The sequence below is a fragment of the Carica papaya genome, chromosome 9, assembly GCF_054855325.1.
Source record: "Carica papaya isolate Zhongbai chromosome 9, ASM5485532v1, whole genome shotgun sequence".
Lineage (NCBI taxonomy): Eukaryota > Viridiplantae > Streptophyta > Magnoliopsida > Brassicales > Caricaceae > Carica > Carica papaya.
Genome location: NC_142317.1, coordinates 1,751,262 through 1,761,311, shown reverse-complemented (window position 1 = coordinate 1,761,311; position 10,050 = coordinate 1,751,262). Strand labels below are relative to the sequence as shown.

Genomic DNA, 10,050 nt, shown 5'->3' with positions numbered 1-10,050 from the left:
TGGCGGCTAGGGTTAGGGTTTGGGTGTGGATGAGATTATTTATAACCTTCCGCTTTTAATATGAGCCGTCCATTGCGATTTAATTTAGGTCGTCCGATCGTAATTAAAAAAGAAATGAATCTGAGTCGTTCATCGCGATGCAATCTGGGTCGTTCGTGTGCAATTCAATCTGGGCCGTCTGTGTGCATGCAATCCAGGCCGTCTGTACGCACTTTTGATCTGGGCCGTTCGTGCGCGCGGGAACGAATTGCCCATGTGGCTCCCTTCCGTGTGGCCTCCTGCGTCAGCTTCTCTGCCACGCGGGGTGTCCTAGTTGGCCGGGGCTGCTGACGTGACGTAATTTTTCTAAATTATGTTTTGACCTCCGGTTTTTAATTTTCTTTTCAAAAACACCCATAGAACCTAATTTTTACCCATTTTCCCAAAAATTAAAATAAAATAATAATAATAATAATAATAATAATTGGGGTGTTACAATTTATACCCCAACTGCCTTTCATCCTGCCCGTCCATCTCACCTCATCCCAACCGTCCACTCCCTCTTCTCTAAACGACGTCGTTTCCTCCTCCTCTTCTCCAAACAACGCCATTTCCTCATCCTCTTCACCAAACGACACCGTTTCCTCCAAACGATACCGTTTCCTCCTCCTCTTCTCCAAACGACGCTGTTTGCTCCTCCTCTTCTCTAAACGACGCTGTTTCCTCCTCCTCTTCTCTAAACGACGCCGTTTCCTCCTTCTTTTCTCCAAACAACACTGTTTTCCGTCTATAATTGTTACTATACACACATATATACATACATATATTTTTTTTTTTTTTACATCCAGTTACTACAAAAACGATTACATCCCCATTGATAATGACAAAGGAAATGTCATGTGGGCATCATATAAATGTGGTAGAGACCAAAGCAGCAAAGAGATGATGGTAGGCCCAAAAAAACACCTAGGATGATTAGCTATAAATACAAAAAAAGCTTATTATATCTTCTTTCTTTTTCATATTTTCCTTGACATTAGTAATCATTTCAGTGTCCAAAGCCAAAAATATCATAGATATTACTCATGCTTTTTTTCTCATTTTGTTTGTATTAGGCGAAACTGTTCATCATCCTCATCTAATTCCTTTTCTTCATCATCATCACACACACACACACACACACACACACATATGTATGTATGTATATGTATATATTACCATACTCACTACTCTCAACTAAAAATCAAAGAATTACCCATTTCTTTTTAACCAAACCAATTTTTAAATTACATTAGATATTCAAAATTTGAATTTTGTATGTTAATAATGACTGTTTTATTAATATATATATATATATATATATTACAAGTAGAATATAAAATAGATAATTAATTATAAAAAGTAAAATTTTATATTTTAACTTAATTTGTTTCATCTATAACAACTTGACTTATTATTTTTTATATTATAATATTTTTTTTTGTATTTAATAAAATAATTTGATTTTTTAAACATAATAATTTAATCATACATATAAATTTTATAATAAAATAAACAATTAATTATAAAGGTTATAATTTTATATTTTAACTTAATTTATTTATGTTTCTAATATTTTGATTTAATGTCATGATTTTCTTCATTTTTAGCATTGTTTAAACAAAATTAAAATATATAGATACATAGATGTATACATGTTTATATATTAGGTGCTCGAAAGATTGGACATCATATTCAAAAATGAAATGCATACATCTATTTGCAAGTACAAAAAGGACTTTGGTTGTTCTTTTAGTCCGACTTGAGTAGAGTTAACTTAATGGATTTTAGTTTAATGATTTATATATATATATATATATATATTGGAGAGTCAAATTAGAAGTTTTACTTATGTAAGTTTATTATATATTATATTAAACTAAATATATTATATACTAATTGTTTGATAGGTTGTAATAAATTTACGTAGTTAATATATAATTCAAAATTACTTTATTTATTTTTTAAATTTACTATTGTAAATTTATGTTATCATTTTTAATGAAAAATTATAGAATAGAACAAAAAAAAAATTATTATTGCTCTTTTATTTAATTATTTTAAAAATGAGTCGGTCTCTGTTAAAATAAAAATTTTATCCATTTATAAATAGAATTTCAAACAGTTGTTAGTTAGGTTTAGAGGGAGGTTGTGAGCGTTACGTTCGCGCATAACTTTCGTACTAAAGTTAGCACGGTTAATAATATCAGTTTAAATATTAATTATACGATTAACTACAGATTGATTAAAATTAAAATTATTTAAGTTGAAAGTTACCGTACTAATATGATTTGATAAAAAATTTTTGATTAGGGGAATTAAAAATTCTTAATAACTTTTTTATTAATAATATATATATATATGTATATATATAATATGCAAAAACATGTAAAGGAATGTGTAGACCATTTGAAAACGCCCAAAAGAAAAATGAAAGCAATAATTCTATCATTAGAAATTATGAAAGTCAAAAAAAAAAAAAGAAAGAAAGAAAATTAATTAGACAGAAGCAGACATTTAGAGATATCCACAAGGAACAAGAAGAAAAAAGCTACACGATATCCAACTCCATTCCCTTCACTCCAAACTCTCGCCCATATAAGCAACCATGTGAAATACTTTCCTCTTCATGGCCCACTATATATTCTTCTCAATTACACTTGTACCGGAAAACCGCCATTGCTAAAAGCTTCAAAAACACAACACCCACAGAGATCATAAACCCAAGTACATACACATAAAAGGTGATGGAGGGAAGTGATGATGATGATCGTCACGAGAAAGAAAACCCAGAAGCAGCAGAAACAAACTGTTGCAGTCAGCAAAGGAAAAAGAAGAATAGGATGAAGAACAAGAGGAGGTTCAGTGATGAGCAGATCAGGTTATTGGAGACCATTTTCGAGTCGGAGACGAGGCTGGAGCCGAGGAAGAAGTTGCAGGTAGCCGGAGAGCTTGGGCTGCAGCCTCGGCAAGTTGCTATATGGTTTCAGAACAAGAGAGCTAGGTGGAAATCTAAGCAACTTGAGCACGAGTACAGAGCACTTAAAGGTAGTTATGAAAGCTTAGCTTCACAGTTTGAGTCCTTGGAGAAGGAGAAACAAGCCTTGCTCGTACAGGTATATATGAATATCATCACTTATTTCTTTTTAACTCTATTCTTGTAATGTGTCTTGAGCCAGAAAATAGAAGTCGTAAACGTTTTTCTTCTCGAAACAGCTTCGGAAACTAAGTGAATTGAGAACCAGAAGTCAGGATGTAAATTCTGGAACGGAGGATTTGGGAGGAAGCAAAATGGATTATACTTGCGGAGAGCCAAAAATCAAGTGTGACCCAGAAGGAAACCAGAGTTTATTGCAGGAAAAATCAGGTGATCCTTGTGGGTTAATTATGTCTTCAAGCCATGAATATAGCACAGAACCTGAACTGCGGGGTGAAGAAGAAAGATTTAGAGTTCAGAAAATTGAAGAACAAACAGATGGTTCATTGGGATCAAATGAGAAATGGGATCATGGGTTTGATTCAGAGACTTTGTTTGATCAGTCATGTAGCAGCTCAAACTGGCTAGATTTCTGGACTTGAAAACTTGATAACGCTATAAATATAGAGCTTGAGTGATGGATTTTCAGTCGTTTGTTCTCTAGGTTTGCTCTGACTCTGAAACAAAAAGGACAAGGAAGACGAAGCAGCAAATATAAAGGATGTTAATGGAGCATTTGAAGTAAATGCAGAGTACAAACTTGTGGGCTTCAAATTAAATTTCAAACCAGCATATGACAGAAAAATTTGTGAAGAGTCAGTTGTTTCACCGTCATGAAGAAAAGGAAGTGGTTAGTGCAAGATCAAAGAGGAAAAAATCAAGGAGCAAGAACAGGTCCTCTGGACATAAATGATAAAAGTGGAGAGGGAGGGTGGCAGAGTTCTTGAAATTACAGAGAAAAAGTAGTTTAGAAACTTATAATTACCGATCGACCATCATTTACCATGATAGTTGGTACTTCTACCTCTCTGATTTGGGCTCGATTTTTATGTTACTTAATATTTTTGTTGGTAGATTGTGATATCATTGATTGTATTGTCATTGATGTACATTCGTATTTAAATTATCAATTTGTATTTTGGGTTATTTTGTACGAATATTAAATGTTATGATGTAATACATTACGATGGATTTTTTTGAGCGTGAAATATTTAGGACCAGAATTTAATTCTTTTGTCATTTAGATAAGAGAGTTTTTTTTTTTAACTATTTTTACATGTGACATACTATTTTAATAAAAAATATATATATTTATCAATTAAATGATATATGTACACTAATTATAATACAATTTAAATAAAATATATTTGAAAGTACAATTTAACTCAAACTTATAAATTTTTATAAAGAAAAGAATACACCACCAATTAAACTAAGTTATGGTTGATTATTATATAATACTTTTAAGCCTGTATTATATTCCAGGCTCTTGTCAAATTTTGCAACTAGGTTTTACCCTTTTTACAAAAGAATAAAGAAGAAGATAACCCACCAGCGATCTCCACTAACAATTAATATTTGATATTACTAGCTTAAAATTTTAAAACAAAAATTTAATGAATGTTCCCCCTAACAACAAGACAGTTTGGCCGAGTGGTCTAAGGCGCCAGATTTAGGCTCTGGTCCGAAAGGGCGTGGGTTCAAATCCCACAGCTGTCAATTTTTATTTTATTTTTTGCCCCTTCGATCTCCCATATCTAATTTTAGCCACAGAATCTTCCCTTCAAGTTCTTCTACGCCCGCTTCCGAAACCAAGAGAAAATGATGGCTATGAAGTTCTCATTCTTAACTCCCATGGCGCGCATAAGATGTTGCAGCCCTTCGAATCAAATCTCACTTCCATCTTCACCCTTGAAGGCGCTCAAGCTCCCTGCGTTTTGGCCATGGCAAAAGGTATATACATATACACATACACATACATATACATACATATATACCCAATTACAACGAAGCTTATATATTTACTGAAATATTGGTGATTCTTATATGGTAACGAGCAGGTCAAGATGGGTCCGCTGAGTGTGTCTCCAATGGGGTTTGGAACCTGGGCGTGGGGCAACCAGCTCCTATGGGGGTATCAGGAATCCATGGACACTGAGCTTCAACAGATTTTTATTTTGGCTGTGGAGAACGGCATCAATTTGTTCGACACAGCTGATTCTTACGGCACGGGGAGGCTTAACGGGCGGAGCGAAAAACTTCTCGGAAAGTTCATCAGAGAATTTCAGGGTAATCTATTTTCTCACCTCCATCCAAACATACCCTTAAGCTCAAAATTGACTTCTGTTTTTTTTTTTCAGGAAGGCGGCGGATACGAGAAGACATTGTAATTGCTACAAAGTTTGCAGCATATCCATGGCGTTTGACGCCAGGACAGTTTGTGAAAGCATGCAGGTCTGACTTCTCCGACCAAGATTATATATATAGATATAAATATATGAAGATCTTCTTTACCCATATTCACCCCATGAATGTCTGTCTTTCTAGTACTGCTTCTAAATCTGATAATCCAAATTTGAAGGGCGGTTTTATTTTAGGGCCTCTCTGGACCGGCTTCAGATTGAACAAATTGGAATAGGGCAGCTTCATTGGTCTACTGCAAATTATGCTCCTCCACAAGAATTAGCTCTTTGGGATGGTTTAGTGGCAATGTACCAAAAGGTTACTAGAATTCTTACTTTCAAAACAATAGAGCTTTTCTGCTATTATAAAGATATGAGATTTGTCAGTTTCAATCCTAAAAATTCTCTTTTTAGATTTTTTTAAGTATAAATCAATATACTAATCCGTTTTTTATTTGGTTTTACCATTGGATATCTACCGAGAAAAATCAACTTATGTTATTGAAAGATTTCCTATTATTCCTTTTCGGTTTAAAATCAGTCAGTCATCCAATTTCGTATTTTATTAAACAAAAATGGCGACAATAGTATTCCTGCATTAATCAAGAACTCCTATTTTTCAGATACTAGAAGTTCAAGATAACGTAATTCCCTAACTTTTCAAATGTATATTAAGGTGAAATTGTAAAAGAATATTTTTGTTAGTTGATGAAATCATGGGAATGTTGCTGTTCAGGGTTTAGTTCGAGCTGTTGGAGTTAGTAACTATGGACCTAAACAGCTCGTGAAGATACACGATTACCTCAAAGCTCGAGGAGTTCCCCTATGCTCGGCTCAGGTATTTTCTTCTTATGGGTTCGTCAAAGGTTACTTATCATAGGACTCATTGTCTGAGTTCCATCCAGGTCCCTGCTTCAGATGGCAGGACCTGATGATTACAAATCTAGTAAAAGTTGAAGTTTGATTTCAATCTTCTAACAATCTGTACAATACATTCAATAGCTGCAGTTACATGGTGGTGTTGATCTTACCTTTAAAAAGACCCTGATTTCAGGTGCAATTTTCTTTGCTAAGCATAGGAGAAGATCAGCAGGAGATTAAGAATATATGTGATGCTCTTGGTATTCGATTGATTTCGTATAGTCCTCTGGGATTGGGAATGCTTACCGGGAAATATACACCTTCTAAACTCCCATCCGGACCACGGTACTGTTCTTTTTTCCTTCAACAACTGATAAAAGATGGCAACATCATTCCATCATATCTGATGGTGATTTTCTCTTGGATCAGGTCCTTCCTGTTCAGGCAAATTCTTCCTGGGTTGGAGCCTTTATTGAGCTCACTTCGAGAAATAGCACAGAAAAGGCGCAAAACTATACCTCAGGTATCTAGTTCTCACTTTATGTTATATGAATATAATAACCATAATCTACTGGCGTATTGGTTGTTAGACCAGATACATCTACACTTTGTTCATTTGAAAAATGGTAACATCTTTTTGTGTGAGCGTTCGGAGACAGCAGTCTCCTCTCTTATTAACTAAATCATTGTGACAATTGCCAGGTAGCAATAAACTGGTGCATCAGCAAGGGAACCATTCCGATACCTGGTGTGAAGACACTAAAGCAAGCAGAGGAAAATTTGGGAGCACTTGGTTGGCGGCTCAGCTCTGATGAATTGCTTCAGTTGGAATATGCAGCTCGGGAGTCACCCGGGAAGATGATCCAAAACATTTTCCAAACAAGGTGGGTTAGCTTCTCTTCCTCCCCACCATTGTTTCAAAAAGATCAAGTAGTTTCTAACATTATAGACTTTGTGACAGATGATGAATGTAATCAAGGTGATACCTCACAAATTTTCACTCTCGGAAGATGGTGGGAAAATTGAAAATGACGTTAAGAACAGGCAAATCCCTGAGCAAATTGAGATTGTGGGAGTTAACTGCAATTAGAACTGTCTACTCCGAAGAATGAGCATCATGAACACCACATTATCTGCCTGTAATTTCTTCAGTATCCAGTTATACATGAACATGAATTCTAAAATAAACTAACCATATGCGTTTATATTAGAGCACAATCCCTTTCTAATATTTGATACTGGTTCAGTAACTGTATAATAAAAATATTCTAGTAATATTTTTTGATTATCATGGCGGCAATCAATATGATGCCAACAGAGCTAACAAGCATGAAATGCAGACAGTAATCCAAAATGTGAAAAAAGTGAGAAATGGGATGTAGCATTCTTAACAAAAATGAAGTGCCTGACATAAAAGCATGACAAAAACCAGATTATCCAAGACTTCTTTGTTCAAAAAACATGTCTATAGCTCTTCGGGTACTAGGTTGTTCAAAATGAAAAAGAAAAGTACACTGACTTCAATAAAACTAGTAAAAATTTTGGCATTGCTTCCACACCCAGCAGTCTACTTGATCTTCTTCTTTGGCCTCAACTGCAACACAAAGTTACAAGAACAATACATCAATCAGATGAAGCATCAAAATGGAACAAATCTAAATACTTGGACAAGTTTGCAAAATCTTCAGAGAAGTGTGCAAACTATGTATCTTACCTGGTTGCTGTGGCCACACTTCTTCTTCCTACAGTTCACAGCACGGGGGTGAAGACGTGCATAACATCTACAGTAAAATTTATCAAATGATAGTTAGCAAAATTATGTAGTCAATCCCAACATAGATTTGAGTTTGACCAAGTTCAAGTGTGTTTATTTCAAGTCTCTATGTGATGCTGAAAAATGAGAGCCTTAGAACAATATTAATAAATGACATAATGAGAGACAATGATTGATGAGATGAAACTAACATTTGACCGTGATAACCCGAGATAATGTGGATAAATCCTCTAAAAATTCAACTCATTAAATAACACAAATTTATAGCTAAATTCTAAAATCTAAATTCTAGAGAAATAGTTAACTCCGATAAAAAGCTAAATTCTAAAATCCAGATGTGAGGAAGTATGCCAATGACCATACATGAACTACAATCAACATTTTAACTACAAAATTTCGTAAAATTTGTTCAACAGTGGATGATAGGTAACATCATTACCAACGTGAATCCTATAAAAACAATTGAATTAATAAATTGGAATGTTGAAACTTACTTGCGGCAGATCATCTTGTCCTGGTTATATTTTCTTGCCAATGCCATCAAAGAAGGCTCAATAATCCCACCACGAAGCCTTAGAACCAGGTGGAGAGTTGATTCTGAGGAAATGCACAAACAAGATCATTACTCCTTCCAGTCCGCAACAAGGTTGACGATGGGAAAACATAGTAAATTTAATGGGACTCCATGTAATATAGTTGAATTTAAAATCAAAAATCAAGTTCACCATATACACAGCGTTATCAGCATGAAATGGCCTGTGTCTCTAACTTAGAAACAAAAACCCGTGACAGTATTTATCAACCAACAATTTGTTAATCCTCCTATATTATTCTCCACGGAATATGAGATCCACAAAGAATTGTATGGAAAATAACTGCACAAAGTACGCTTTTAAACAGGAAATGCTAACCTTCAGTCCAACATTCAACAATTGCGTGAAACGTATCATGCTACTAATTATTTCAATAGACTAAATTCTGTCTAGCAACGCAGAAAACCTGATACTGGATTTTCTAACACCTCGCTCAGCCTAATCAGCAACCATATATAACACTAAATTTCTAGTATCTTTCGCGAGGCTATCGAACTATGAAACGTTCACTTTCCTTATCTTCACTTCACTTTTTTTTCTCGATAACCAAACAACATAAGATACTGAATAGTAACCTTTCTGAATGTTGTAATCGGCGAGAGTACGACCATCTTCAAGCTGCTTCCCTGCAAATATCAGCCTCTGCTGGTCCGGCGGGATTCCTGAAATTTTTACACCGAAATCCTCACAATCAACCACCAAGTCACCACTTGAACTCAACAACGGTTCGAAACAAAATCAAAATCAAAATTAAATAAATGAAATAGAGAGTTCGATCAAGAGCACACCTTCCTTGTCCTGGATCTTCGCTTTGACATTGTCGATTGTGTCGCTGGATTCAACCTCTAGGGTTATGGTCTTTCCGGTGAGCGTTTTCACGAAGATCTGCATTTTTCTGAGCTCTGCCTCCCTTGTCTTTCCAAGCGGCTTGTGATCATGAACTACATGTCTTTATATTGGAATATTAGGGTTTTTAGCAGGGTTGTTCATTTCCCGTCCGGTCCTTGGTTCAGGGAGGTAGGGACCGAGGAAGCCGGTCCGTTTCGGTCAATCTCGGCCCATAACTATTAATAAAAAAAATATATATTTTTATATATGTATATAATATGTGCATTTCATACATAATATTATAACATATATCTTTATATATTATCTTATATTATTCTACATAAATATATATATATATATACATGCATAATATAGTGTTATATGCTTTTATATTAGAATATTAAGGTTTTTACTAGGGGTGTTTATTTTTTGTCCCGTTCTCAATTTATGAAGGTATGGATCGAGGAAATCGGTATGTTCCGATCAATCTCGGTCCATACTAATTAAAAATAAAAAATATATTTATATATATAATATTATATTTTATCCATAATATTATAATATATATTATATTATTCTACATTAATATATATATAT

General features: G+C 34.5%; 3 protein-coding genes and 1 non-coding gene across 4 annotated transcripts; 3 read left to right on the top strand and 1 right to left on the bottom strand.

Annotated features, from left to right (window-relative positions):
- Positions 1 to 2,624: 2,624 nt before the first annotated feature.
- On the top strand, positions 2,625 to 4,203 carry LOC110823517 (homeobox-leucine zipper protein ATHB-12-like). The gene is made up of 2 exons (XM_022053912.2): positions 2,625 to 3,134; positions 3,235 to 4,203. The coding sequence occupies exons 1-2, from the start codon at positions 2,766 to 2,768 to the stop codon at positions 3,595 to 3,597; spliced, it is 732 nt and encodes a 243-aa protein (XP_021909604.1). The 5' UTR covers positions 2,625 to 2,765; the 3' UTR covers positions 3,598 to 4,203.
- A 431-nt stretch (positions 4,204 to 4,634) lies between these two features.
- On the top strand, positions 4,635 to 4,714 carry TRNAL-UAG (transfer RNA leucine (anticodon UAG)). The gene has a single exon. It is a non-coding gene; the product is annotated as a tRNA-Leu (tRNA).
- A 57-nt stretch (positions 4,715 to 4,771) lies between these two features.
- On the top strand, positions 4,772 to 7,468 carry PLR1 (NAD(P)-linked oxidoreductase superfamily protein). The gene is made up of 9 exons (XM_022053809.2): positions 4,772 to 4,948; positions 5,056 to 5,284; positions 5,356 to 5,449; positions 5,593 to 5,716; positions 6,134 to 6,235; positions 6,452 to 6,603; positions 6,688 to 6,781; positions 6,961 to 7,142; positions 7,220 to 7,468. Exons 1-9 carry the CDS (start codon positions 4,817 to 4,819, stop codon positions 7,221 to 7,223), a joined length of 1,113 nt encoding a protein of 370 aa, XP_021909501.2. The 5' UTR covers positions 4,772 to 4,816; the 3' UTR covers positions 7,224 to 7,468.
- A 146-nt stretch (positions 7,469 to 7,614) lies between these two features.
- On the bottom strand, positions 7,615 to 9,573 carry LOC110823431 (ubiquitin-ribosomal protein eL40 fusion protein). The gene is made up of 5 exons (XM_022053810.2): positions 9,414 to 9,573; positions 9,201 to 9,287; positions 8,527 to 8,629; positions 7,973 to 8,039; positions 7,615 to 7,852 (listed from the first exon to the last, which is right to left on the bottom strand). Exons 1-5 carry the CDS (start codon positions 9,514 to 9,516, stop codon positions 7,826 to 7,828), a joined length of 387 nt encoding a protein of 128 aa, XP_021909502.1. The 5' UTR covers positions 9,517 to 9,573; the 3' UTR covers positions 7,615 to 7,825.
- Positions 9,574 to 10,050: the final 477 nt, after the last annotated feature.